General features: G+C 41.6%; 1 protein-coding gene across 1 annotated transcript in view; it reads left to right on the top strand.

Moving 5' to 3' along the window:
* Positions 1–203: 203 nt before the first annotated feature.
* The window catches only part of ITGB1 (integrin subunit beta 1), a 43,294-nt gene continuing 29,580 nt past the window's right edge, over positions 204–13,917 (top strand). Inside the window, exon 1 of the mRNA XM_083864476.1 lies at positions 204–250. Within this exon, the coding sequence (XP_083720602.1) occupies positions 242–250 (9 nt within the window). The 5' untranslated portion in view covers positions 204–241. The remainder of the gene's footprint in view (positions 251–13,917) is intronic.

The raw sequence follows: 13,917 nt of genomic DNA on the forward strand, positions 1-13,917 counted from the left end.
TGACGGCAGCGAGGAGGAATGTGTTTCCGGGGCGGGTAACGCCGAGTGCGGACCTCCTCTCCCCTCCCCCGCGGGCCGGGCTCCGCAGCAGCTCGGAGCAGGCGGCGGCGGGCAGCCAGCGAGCAGCGAGCCCGGGCGTCCCGCCGCGCCCAGCCCAGCCCAGCCCTGCCCAGGACGCCGGGGCACAGACAGGGAGCCGCAGCGAGCCGGGCGGGCCGGAGCGCGCCCGCTGCCCGCAGCCATGGCCCAGGTAACGGGAGGACGGGCGGGGATCGCAGCCGGCCGGGGGCGAGATGAGCGGTGCCGGCGGCAGCCCCGGGGCTCGGCGCCTCGGGCGGGCTCGGGCGGGCTCGGGACTGCGGGCGCCGCTTCCCGCCCCGGGAGCCGCCGCCGCCCCGTGCGCGGCTCCCTCGGCGCCGGTCCCGGGCGGGGGACGGGGCGCCGCCTCCCGCCGTGCCTGCCCGCCGTGTCTGCCCGCCGTGCCTGCCCGCCGTGCCTGCCCGCCGTGTCTGCCCGCCGTGTCTGCCCGCCGCTGTGGGCGGGAAGGTGGCGGGCCCGGCCTGAGGTTTCCTGTCGCGGCGGGACGGCGGCCTCGGGCCTCTTGTGCCGCCGGGGCCGGCCGGGCCTTTGTCCGCTCGGGGCCGGCCCTGCCCGGCAGCGCCCCGACCCCTCCTCTGTGAGGGGGACGGAGCCCGAGCCCGTGCCGTGTCCTGTCCCGCTGGTTCCCGGGGAAGGGGCAGCACTCAGTTGGAAAGTTTCGGGCGGCTTCCCGGGAGGGCGGCGTCCGGAGAGGGAAGGTGCCTGCCGCGGGAAGCGGGCGCTGGAGGCACGGGAATGGGAGCGAAAGGAGTGCAGGAACTCGAGTAGCCGGGGTTTGACCTGCCCGTACCTGCGGGAGGCCAGCCCTGAGAGCGGGGTATGCGCGGTTTGAATGGCGGGATGGTCGCAGTGCAGCGTTTGGCTGCTCCAGCCGTCCAAACTGGCTCTGAGCCGCTGTAGCTTCCTATAAACTTGTGTGGGAGGCCTCTATGTCATGTCCTGCATGGGGATTTCTGAAAAATCTTACAGCGGTAGCGCAGTGCTTTGTCTCCTCTTAGTGCCTTCATTTACTAGTGGTTGGAAGGAAACATGAAGCGATGGGAAATTCATTCTGACTCACTGTTTAGGCCCATGTCAGATGTCTTTATATTATGGAATAAGTATCTGACTGCCTGTTAAACTCATTAGGTAGTCTTTGTGACTCTTTGTGAAAAAAAGTTGATCAGCATTCGTGTTTGCTTCATTTGTCCTTGATAGAATACAACAGTCCATTCATGCCAGCACATGTGCACATAGCTGTTGGGTGAAAATGTTGATTTTTCTGGTAGATTTGCCATTGCTGCTACAGTCCTGTTCATGCCAAGATACACAAACCTTTAGGAGTAAGGATTGTCTCCATTTAGATTAGTGGAACCACTCACGGCTAATGCTACTTGTGTGCTAAGGTGTTGAAATGAAGCAGGACTTCATGTATGTGGAAACAGATTTAAGCAACTTGTACTCCTGGCACACAGATCATTTGGTAGGTGATGGTGGTAGCGTGAGAAAAATCAGTTTTGAGAAATGAGACAGCTTGGTAGCAGTGAGGGGGTTTTGTTGTTCTTGGTTGTTTGTACAAGGGTTTTTAAAGTAGTATTATACTACTAGAAAGATGTAAATTAGACTAAATTAAACAAGACTAAGAGTAGCAAAGACATTCATTGTCCAAATCCATCCCAGCGACGAAACCGATGATTCATTCTCCTGTCACAAAAAATATTACTTGCCTCTGGGAAATGATTAAGTAGCATTTTGCAAGCTTGCCTAAGGCTCTATTTTTAAGGGTTGCAAAAACAGTGAGCCATTGGCAATATGTTGGCAAGACAAGACAAGTTTAAGATGTGAACACCTTCAACTTTTGTCCTTTTCAAAGACGTTTCAGCTGAAAGTTGAAAAGCTGACAGGCATGCATAATCTTACCTTGATCAAAGTTGGAGCTGGTAAGTGCTGTATCTGTTTGCCAGCCACATGATAAATAAACCATATTTATTTCAAAATGAAATGTCAGCAGTTAAAACTCTGGTGTTCTTTGTAGGTGCAGCCAGGGAGCTCATTCTGCTGTGTTCAGGTATCTGATCTGTGCCATGTCCCCAGTAATGCCCACCCTTGTGAAGGACGGATTTGGAGGATTGCTTGTTTCTCTAAAAATATGCACGAGTTTCTGATGGGAGTGCAGAATTTCAGTGTTTTTTCTTGAGTGTTTTAAATGACTCAAGTGGTTTGCCTTATACCACTTCCTTTGGGAAGTGATTCCCAAAGCTGAAAAAAAACTGTCTGAGAACTTTTCCTGCTGTTCTTTCTTCCTGATTCGTGATTTCATTCGTCTCTCTAAACGGTCCTCTCTGTACCTCTCATTGAGTAGCTCTGCTGTAGTTCAGATCTGAAAAAGCCTTGTTTGCTCTAGCAGCAGCTCAGGAAGTAGATAACTTGGGTAGCAGAAAAGCAAACTTGGGGAGAGCTAAGCACACGCGGGGTGGGCACGTGCTGCGGTCTCCCTTGCCCTGAGTACGATTCCCTTGCTGCTGCTGGTATGAGTGCCCGTCAGTTTTTTGTAAATTGTTGTTATGCCTGCCTTTCCACCCAGTCTCGATTTAGTTGAGTGATGTGATGCACACTTAGCTTGTGGTTCTCCCAGCTTCTCATCAGTCTGCCATCGGCTTCGTGGTTGTCTGTGGTTCTTGCTACTGAAACAAGGTACTGCAGCTGTGATTGCTCAACAGGCTGTTAAGGACCTTCTCTTGATGGGACCTTTTAGTAAGCAAAGGCTCTAGCTCTGCATCGGGCTCCCTTTCCTTCTGATAGATAGCCAAGCAGAGTCCCTGTTGTTCCTCTGCTGCAGGTGGTCCCGGGGCCTGAGTTTCTTCTGTATGGACTGGCTCATGATGCCTCGTGCAGCCTTTGCTTGTGTCACATGTCACTGCTGCACAGGAGGTGGATGTGTGAGCTGTGCTACTTTCTCTGGTAGTTCTCACATGGTGTGGGAAGTCAGTTTTGTGGAGGAGGGCTGGATGGATCTTGCTGCCCATTGGTGTACCTGACCTTCCTCTTCCTCATTCCTTTCCAAATGTGTTTTGTACCCGTTCCATATAAGACAGCCTGTTGTAATCAGTGAGACATTGCAAAAATGAAGTTAAATCAGTATTAATCACTAGCTTTAAGATTGCTTGTGCCACCTTACGTGACACTTGGAAAAGGCATTGATATTCTCCCTCTTTTGCTTTTCTAGAATGTCAAGTGATTTTTTTTCCCCAACTTTTTTTAGGATGGCCAATCCCCTTGGCATCCTTCTAATTCTTAGGAGCTGCCGTCAGTGCTCTGAGAGGGAATCCTTGTTGGGAGTGCCTTTTTTTTTTTCTTTTTTTTTTTTTTTTTCTTTTTTTTTTCTTTTAAACTGTTTCTATTGGTAGAGCTCATAAAGCAATTACATAAATTAAATCAATCTTAAAAATGTAATTAAGGCAGTATGTAGTTAGATTTATTTTGGAAGTGTCATTAAAAAGTACTTGCCAGTATGTGTACTATTCCCCTGTGACTAGATTTTTAAGTCAGCTGCTATATTCTGTGCCCGGTGGAAAATTTCCGGTCTCCCAGCAGCAGAAAACTCAAGAGTTCAGTCTATGTTTTCCTGGCTCTCATCTCCCATCTGTCTTTATATTGCTGATTCTACAAATTGTTTCACTCGCCCCACTCGCCTTGCCTTGCAGTCAGGTTCTAATAGCAGTGTTCTCACCAGTTATAATGTTGCTGGTTCTGCAGTGAAAGTTTTTCAGGCTTCTACTTTGGCATAGGTGTGCAGGGATGTTTTTTAGACAAACACATCTCAAAGCTTCACATGACTATAAGTTTTTGTTGTATGGGAAAGTTAGCTGGTTTTTTTCTGAAGAGGATGTTTGTTTGCTTTTCAAGAGGGAAGGAGCATCACAGATTTGAGAACAGATGAACAAATTCTGTGGCTCTGTCTCTTGAACAGATACTGGCAATATCTGTGTCTGATTTAATGCTCCTTTTGTGTCAGAAATTTAAAAGCTGTTGGATAGTTCTAACGCTGATGAATATTGTCATTTATGGTGGCAGATATGTTCTCCTTTTTTCTGTGTAGTTCCTCCTTGCTCTGCCCTGTGGTGTATTGTGTTGTCAACTTTCTAAAAAGGATGATATTTCTTGTCATGCGGTAACCAGAGGGGACCACAATATTGACCAGTATCTGTCAGTTTTTGTGGTTATGGCGTTTCTGGCGTAACCTACAAAGCCATTTGTGTGTTTACCCACAAATGGGAAGACAAATTCTGTTTCTTTTTTTTCTTTTCTAATTTGTCCTGCATAGGTGTGGTCCAGTAACCTAAACTCCTAAAACTGTAAATCAGAATAAATTTATGAGAAGACTCTTTCTCTGAACTTTTTTCTCTCCCACCATGTGGATTATTAGTGTGCTAGTAAAAAATATGCACAGCTTCATTGTAAGAAATTGTCTTGTGCTTTAGCTGTGTGAGTTTCTAGCCTGATTTAAGACACATGTAAGCTTGCTGAACAGCTTCTGTTGGGAATGTTACACAGAAAATGAAAATTTTAACTTCTGTGAATGAAAAATAAGATACTAGGCACCTTGTTATACATCACTAAATAATACAGTTGCTTTTTTCAGTATTGAAGGTGCTCTCTTTAGCAGAATGTTGTTAATAAACTTCCCATATTTTCATAATAACCACCTTCTCTTACTTTTCTGTTCATAAAATAAGGTAGCTAGTGGACTTCCTGGGCTATTGTATTCCCCCATTAATAGACTGGATATATTCAGAGAGGTGGTAAAGTCTCTAACCTATAACAAAATGTGCACATAATCAAGCATGTGGTAGGAGAATTAACCTGATGAGACTATAATATTAATGTTTTCTTTTGCAAAAGGTGATAGAGTTCCTACTTGTAAATATCTTTGGGATGTCACTAAGCAGAGGTTCTTTAATGTATTGGTGATTTATTTATTTTTTTTTTTGCTATATCTTTCTCATTTCTCTTTACAGTCAGCTGCAAAATAGGTTATGAAACATGCTTTCTGTCTTAAAAGCAGTTTCATGTGCTTTTTTTTCTTTTCCAACAGCAGCAACAAAATACCATTAGTATTCTTGTGGTTTTATTAGAGGGGAAAGTTTTGAGTAACAAAGCTGAGGCTGGAATCTTAACTCTGTTATTGCTTGTAAGAGCTAAGAAGATACTCTCTTCTTTTTCTCACCATCCTTTTCATTCCTTTCTGTCCCAGAAAAATGCTTTGCAAATCTTTGTTAAATTAATGCAGTTCTCACATTTTGTCATCAAATCATTAGACTATGAAAGTTGCTTTCTCAAAAAATCTAATCTGCGAGACTATGTTTAAGTGCAGATTCCTCTTTATAATGCTCATAAACTGCAACATATACCATATCTAATGCCAGTATTCCCTCCTCCAAATGATTGGCATCATATTTGTAGTTCTCTTATTTCTGCTTTGTGTTTTATATGACATCACTTACTTAACTTAGTCCTAGTTTTGACACACTTAGTTTTAACTTCTGCTCTTGGTACATTCTAGTGCAAAAGCAGGAAGAAGGGCTGTTGTTTGTGCAAATTCTTGTTGCTTTAAACTATAAATTTCTCTGTAGTATTTATACTATGAAGAAGTACTTGCATGTAGTTATTTTTCTTTTACAGCTATTAAGAATTTTTTTTAAAGTTTATGGATGTGCAAGTAAAAGCATTTTTGATGTGGAAGCTGAACAGAAAAAGAGAAATCTTTCTTCTTTTCTCATCTTTTGTGGTAGAATGAAAAACAGTAATTATATATTGGGCTGAACTGAAACACTGAACTTACCCTCATTTAAAGATAACTGATTTGTGGTTATTTAAAAGAGAAGAAAAGTAATTGTTTAAAAAGTAATTGATTCATTTAGAAGGAGTCAGTATTTCACTTAGGAAATGGCGATGAGTCAAAGGTGGTATCTTGGATATCAGTGCATACTTGGTCTCTGGGAAACAAACCTGAAACTGGGATGTGTAGTTTGGCATAATCTTGCCCTTGAAGTAAATATTGAGATAAGTATGTGTCCATTCTATAAGGGGAAAGGGAGGATAACTTGTCATTCTGGTGTTTCTTAATTTTCTTTGGTGGAATCGTAGTTTAACGTATCTTAACATGTGTTAACCTTGGGCAGCGGCACCGAGAATCACATCTTCCCCTTGTGCAGGAAGCTGCTCTACAAAGCCATCTGTCTTCATCTCTCATCTGATCTGTCCTCATCTCCTCTGAGTCCTTGTAGACTGGCAAGACCTGCTGGGAATGATCTTCCACAATGCAGAGGATGCTCTCCCCGTGAGCAGTGGGGTAACCAGAGCATCCCAGGGACCATAGGAGGTCATTTGAAGGACCTGGCATTCTAGAAGCTTGGCCAGCATCCTCCACAAATTCAGCTGCCTGAGTATTAAACTGGCAACATCCAGCTTTGCCTAGACCCTCAGATGTCTGGTTTCCAAGATCTTGGGGTAAAGAGGTTTTGTATAAAGATGAGTACATGAAAGAATGTAATATTTTTGATGTTAAATCAGAGCACTCTCACAGATGTCAAAAGATGACGCATCTTAGTAGTTGGTTATCAATAAATCTGGAATAAATTTTATATCAGAATGACTTCTGATATTGCTTACACGTTTTTAAGAATGGAGTGGCTGAAGGCTTTGTGCTTGTCCAGTCAGCAAGTGAAATGCTCCCTCTTCTGTTAATGAAAAGGAGAAATGAAGAAATCTTTGCTGTCATTATCCACAAGGTTGGCTAGGGTAAGCATGGTTGATGTGCTGCCAGTGACTTCTGGCTGGGCTTTTTTCTTATTACACTGATGTTTTATTTGCTTGTGTATTAGGGAATTAGTTTTGGTGGGCTTAGGATAAAGTCAAGAATTACGTTCTCAGAGGTTTCTTTTGTGCTTTTGCAAGGTTGTATTTACTGTGCCATTACTGTGCTGACTTTGTGATGCCAGGTGGAGATTGTCCCAAAGCTGAAAGGCATGCTATAGCCCATCTGCATAAAATACAAGGCTTGTCAGTTTTTGAATTCTCAATTTGCTGATTTTGTGTTAGAATAGATTCAAAATCTATCTTTAGGTTACATATGAATATAACTTACTTGCATTTCCGAAACATCTGAAAGTGTAACATTTTAGAAGGTAACACTTGTTCTTTGCTTTTACTGTGCAGTTCAAAAATGGGGAGTGATTTTTTTTGTGTGTTGTTTTTGTCACTTCTATGCAAATACAAATCAGTGTGTGAAATTTATGTACAAGAACTTCAGTGTAATTTTTCCTGGGTGTGGGCTTCAGCATAAAAAAGGAAACAGCAAATTTCCTTTTTTGGAAGAACATGCTGTACATATCAGCTATAGGTTGTTAAAAATGCATAATAAAATCAATAAACTTTTTTTTTTCTATGTATGTGTTATCTCCCTCCAGTACACATGTTGTTTACATACTTTTCAAAGGGTAGTCTAAAATGTTACACAGCCATCTTACAGATATCTCGTTTCAGTGAAAAACTCAACTTCAGCTTTAAGGAGTAACTAAGATTGTGTAAGATTGCTGCCAGCATTTTTACCATTGCCAGCTGTCGAGTTTGGAGAGTATTTGGATAGTAATAAAAGAATTTGCACAGATACTGCCTCTTTTTGGTGCATAATTCACAATGCAGTTTCGCTTTCTAAATGAATAATATCTGTATTTAATATGATTAACATTTGTTTGTAGCTGGATGCATTTTTAATGCCGTGTCTCTGCAGAGTTAGGAGAAAAAAAGCTCACTCATTAGTGATAACTCAAAACTCTTCAGCAGACAATTGGTTTTCAAATTTACCAAAATGTTCCAATGGCTTTTGAACCATGAATTCAACTAAAATTATGTTTAATTTTCATAGGAGTGTGGTTCTGCAGCAATTTATAGCAGCTGTAGATCTCAGCTGTCCCTCCTGCCCGTAGCTCTGCAGTTTTGCCGTCCTGCTTGCATCAGCTGTGGAAGTTATAGGGCTGTGCATCAAGTTATTGAAATAACTGTTCTGGTTGAAAAATAGCTTGGCAAAAAGTTAATTTTCAGCTAGATCTGCTGTTGCAGCTATGAGACCACATGCACTGCAAGGGGCATGCTTCAGAGCCAGGGCAGGAACGGGAAAACCTGCAACTCATAGCGAGAGCGTGTGGCACTGTGGCAGTGCAGAGATAAGTTGGCATAAACTGCCGTGGAACCTCACAGCATCTGCTCGTGCCTGCTTCAGTGCTCTTCTGACTTGAGTAATCGATCTTAACTTGCTAGATGAGGTGAGAAATCACTCAGCAAGGTGTTATTGCTCAGCTTGTTCCACTCTTGGCTCAGCCAAGAGGTGAAAGTATCGTCCGCAGTTGGCACCAGAGAAATGAAGGGTGCAGAGTGGGGAATTTTAGGGTCTGGAGAAGTTGAGCTGTTGCCTGGGTTCGGTAGTAGCAAATGGGTACATGTACTTGGCTACTATGATGAGAAACCTCATCTTTTATTATCTTTTGAAGTGCTCTTAGAAGCAGGACTCCAGGCTTAAAATCCTGCTCTGGAAAGCAGCAGAAGTGTATGAATAGGCAGATTTTTCAGGCAAGAACTGCTTTTTATGAAGTACTTTGTGATGAGTCTGGGTGGTTTTGATTTTTTTAATTTAAGAGTCTTTTAAGCTTGAAGTTATTTTTTTTCTTGAGATTGATGAGCTTTTTGCAAGTGCTCAAATTTGCATCAAAATCTGGGTGAAGTCCACTGTTTGTTTCAGTTTGTGCTTCTGCCTTGCCAGTTGTCACTGCCATTGAATTAATAATCATTGTTAGTTATGTACACAAAAATATATAACATACATATGAAAAATTAAATATATATAGAATTAAATTATATTCAAAATCTCATAGGTACAGATTTATAAGGCTGTATGTAGTTCTGTAGGATGACCAGGTTTTTTTTATTTCTGCATGGTCATTTTTCTGGGCACTTACTTGGCATTAAAAGAATATTGAGGATGAGAGTTGTTTCAGTACAAGTCTCATTCTAAATTGTTTGAATAGTGAATATACAGTGAATATTTTTTAAAACTTGATGTTAAATATTTGAATATTATCTGTAACTATTATTTTATGTGCTTGCTATTCAAATTCTGAACTAAAATATGAACAAACAACAACAAACCTAAAATCTTCCAGTATTTTGTTCTTTGCTTGTGTTAATTTTTTCAGCCAACTAATTTATTCTGATAACCTGTAAAATAAAATCAGAGTAATTCCCCAAACTGGCTGGCTGTGTTACAGAGCATTTATAAACAATTTGTCCAAGATCAGCTTAGGATAGTTGTCCAAGATTAGCTGTGACAGCCTGAATTTAGGCTGGTTTAGCAGCAGAGAGCCCAGTGTAATTTTGAAGGGCAGTCAGTCTGACAGCCACCTGCCCCTACTTAGAAGCTGTTTCCTCAGCACTCCTCTGTCCATATGGAGGTCTGGTTTTCACTGAGGCTCACAGAAAGTGGCTTTTGGCATGGAGGGGAAGAGGATGGCTTAAGGTCCTAGTGGAGCTGACTTGGGATAGAAGCGAGGGAGGTCCCTGAGTGGTAGTGCAGAGTCAGAGGTTGCTCTTTTGGAAATGCTGCAGCACTGCTGATGCTTTCAGCTGCAGTTAGCTTTCATCTGGGTTTTGGCTGTTGAAACCGTACCCTGGGTGTTAATGATAACTCCTGGTGGGTGAACTCTGCCATGTAACGACGAGAAGTTTCCGCTGATTTTGCTCTTTGCGGTGTGCCAGCTGCTGGCTTCCTGCAGTACCTGCAGCAACAGCCAGCGACATGTTTGCAATTGTTTTTTCTTAAAGAAATAGATGAGAGAGACATTGCACTTATTGAAATTCTCTAGCTTTTTACTCAAGAGCATACTTGCCTCTGTTCTGTTTTTCCTTTAAAAGCTTGGATTAAAGTAAGTTTAGCCAGATGTTGTGGCAGTCATGGAGGCAATACAGCCTCGGAAGCATCAGTTACAGTCAGCTGTGTAAGAGCTATATTTATATGCTTAACTAAACTTTTCATTTCCCCATGTGGATAAATGTGAGGTTTAAGTTGCACAAAATTAAATAGTGTCTTTATGGGAGTAGTAAGTGGTGCAGAGTGTGCAGGAATTTAATACCACCTCACAGAATGGACCCCCATGTTTTCTACTAGAATGGCTCAAAATATATGGTATTCCTGATTGTAATCTGCCTGTGCTAAACTTAGCCAAGAAGTCTTGTAGGCTGGAAAAAAAAACTATGTAAACAAGTTAAATATCCAGTTCACACTTTCTCCCACCAAGAAAGGTGTTATATTTAGACTAGAAAAGAAATTAAGTTATTATGGCAAAAACAACTCCTGGTTCTAAAAGCATTTGAAAAGTAATGAAACAACAGATTTTTAAAATTCTGTGTTAACCAGAATTGTGTGAAGAGATGCTTATAATAATGAAAATCCTGAAATACTTGTTACAGAAAAAATCCTACTGATAATAGAAAGAATAAGTAGGGTGATAAGTCTTAAAAATTTCTGGAGACAACATGCTTTGAGTCAGTAGTAAGGAAACTTATGTTTGAAATAGTATGGAAAAGGGATATTTTTGACAGTGATAGTTTTAAAGGTAATACAATCTACATATTTTTGTTATTGGCACATGTCCACATTGTATATTTATCCTTTAAAAGGAAACTTTTTAGGTGTGCGTGTTTTAGAGGTGTTGTAGATGCAGCAAACAGTTTCAACCGCAGTATCGGGGTAGCAATGGGCTTGGTGTGTTTTAGTGGTTTAGCTTGGAGAGGTGCCTTTGCAGGGTGCTTGCATGCCAGCATAAGCAGCACAGGAACAGGTTCTATTGTTTTGTCCTTTCCTAAAATTCAAAGAGCTTCACAGTATCCATATAGGAATCCCCAGGTTCTATGGGCTGGGTGCACCAACATGGGATTTCATAAGCACAACAGCTTGAAAAGTGTAGAGCAAGATGCAGTTGCAAACTGGATTGTCAGAGATGTAAATGTTATAGCTTAAACTAGATATAAAGCCATAGGTAATTAACACGTAAAGCACATTGCTGATGTTTTAATGAGGCGTAGCTGCAAGCCTGAGTGCTCTGATGGAAAGCATGCAGAGTTGTATTTCTCTCCTAATTTAGTGTTGAACAGTAAGCACAATACACCTGTTTGTTAGTCTAGTTTTCCAAAATACAGCTGTCAGAACTTACGCTGTAAATTGCAGTTTGTGGATAACTGCCTGGTAAAAATATTTAAATAAAAAGGAACATTTTCATGAGAAAGAGTACCTGATTTGGCCATTGAACAGTTTTGTATACGTGGCTATCTTGCACAGGTTGCTTGTTCTTGTGAGCTGTGTCGAAGTACTACCTGTCAAAGTGTTGAGATGCTTTCCAAAGGAACTCCTGAACTGTGGAATCTTGGCTTCAAATTCTGACTCAACAGGTCAAGAAAGTGTTATACAAATAGTCTCTTCATGTATATAAAAACCAAGCCAGGGACAAGGATGGTTAATACAGCAAAGTAGTGTTCTTAAATTAGTAATGATTTGTGGTATGGTAGTAATGTGAAGATGTAGTAGTGAATTACAAGCTGTCTGTGCATGGCAGTGTGTACACACACACTGTTTGAAAAAAGGTCTTTCCTTCAAAAGTGGTGCTGACTAACCAATGTTAATCCTGCCTCCACCACCCTGCTCTCCAAAAGGCCTGAGAACAAAGGGAAGAGATCAAGGTTGCACTTGGGGTTTGCTGACTAGAAAGAGGAAGGAAGGCTTTGTCAGTAACTGCATCTTCAAGTTGCCCCTGTGCATCTTTCCCCCATTCTTTTACCTTGTGTCAAGATCATCAGCATGAAATTTGGACATGTGTGGGTTCTGAAATAGCAATATTTCATGAAAAGACAAATCATGGTGTGATTCTTGGGACTGTCCTGTGCAGGGCCCAGAGTTGGACTTCAGTGGTCCTTGTGTGTCCCTTCCATCATGAGAACATTCTGTGAATAAATTGAGTGGGCTTTAGTAGCAGTAGTCTCCTTTACAATTTGCTACGGCACTTGTTTTTCTTGTGATGAGTATTACTTAGGTGTGCAGCTGATTGCAGGAGTTTGTCATTAAGAGAAATTATCAATAGATTTTGCTAATGAAAACACAGAAATATAGTGAAACACATATAGAAATACAATTAAATCAGGCATGGTATGTAATTTACCCTGCCTTAATGGGTTTGCTATGTTCTATAAAAGTCTAAATTCTGTAGGTTTTTCTGGCTTTCCAGAAGCTCCCTGGCTGCCTTTGGTTCCTTGTATTTAGCTCCTTGCATTCACTTTTAATTTAAGTCCCTACAGAAGTCCATATAGTTTGGAATGGTCAGGTCTTCAAGTAGAGAGAGATTTCAGCCCAATGTGCAGTGGTCACTCATCATCCACGACACAGGAGGTTTGCAGTCGAAGCTCTTATGTGTCTGAGTGTGAACGTATATCTGTTTCCCTTCAGTTTCCTTCAGGGTAGAGAGCATTTGATAGGGAAAAAAAAAAGGTTCATACTCCAAATTATGAACCCAAGTCTCTGTTTTTTCTCATGGATAATATGCTGTAAATCTGTAAATTTTACGGGGAACAGTAACTGGAACCCCACTTACACCTTTTTATCTGCCTCCTCCTATATGAGCCCTTCAGTAGGAAAACTACAGGCAAAACTATCAGTTCGTTTTCGGTCTCTGTGTCTTTTGTTCTGTGTAGCAGCTTTGGTTTAATTAAAGCTCTTACTTGTATATCCTGTAGGATGACAGAGCATTCCCAGGAAATGGGAATGCAAACCCTCTGGGGCTGGGGAGGGACCTTTTAAACCTTGTTACCTTACATCCTGTGTATGCCACAGTACTGTAAAATATCTGGGATCCGTTACCACCTTCTGTCATGTCCTAACTGGATCTGCTGCATTTTATCTTTCTCATTGTGGAGAGATGTCACATACCAGAAAACTTTATCATCTGCAGTTGTTCTGAAACCACTACCTGTATTTTTTCTGATTATAGATTAAATTGATGTTTTCCATTAAGAAAAATCTTCCCCTCCACAATTCCCTACAGGCAGCACCTAACTTGGGCAGATTTGTTTCCATTCCATAATTCAAATCAAAACAAAAAAATTCTTTGCATAAAAATACCCAGTTGTTTGTCATTCCATTATTTAGAACTGTCAACTTTCTAGTTGAGAGTCCTGTGAAACCCAGAAACAGATACCGGCAAATTCTGTGTAAAAGCAATAATATGGTCAAACCATGTGAGTACTTGTGAAGTTAGTGGTTCACTCTTGAAGCAGCTGTGTCCTGTATAAACTAACAAACACCCCATACTCTTGGGACACAAGATGATACCATGAACAGCCTTCCAGCTCTGTTCTCATGAGCTGTGGCCTCAGCCTGCTCGTACTTGTACTTGAACATTTTCATTTATTCTGCTGAAGAGGCATGTGATGTAGCGGCCCATGCTGGGATTTCAGCAAAAGACACAAGGTTATTTTGGAAACTAACACCTACTGATTTTTCCCACTACATTCAGTCCTTCTTGGTGAATTTCAAGCTACTTGATTTTGTGGGAAATTTTTTAGAGCTGTATGAATAAACTGTGGGGTAGTAATGTAGTGTAACACAGTCTTAGCAGTTGCGTTACTCTTCATGTTTCTCTTCCTTATTGGGCACAGAAGCAGGGCACAGCAGTTTCAGTATCAAACTTGTAGAATTGTGATATCTTTTCTCATGGTTTGGACATGCAGAAATGCATATTC

This window comes from Zosterops lateralis (assembly GCF_965231275.1).
Source record: "Zosterops lateralis genome assembly, chromosome: 1".
NCBI classification, from domain to species: Eukaryota; Metazoa; Chordata; class Aves; order Passeriformes; family Zosteropidae; genus Zosterops; species Zosterops lateralis.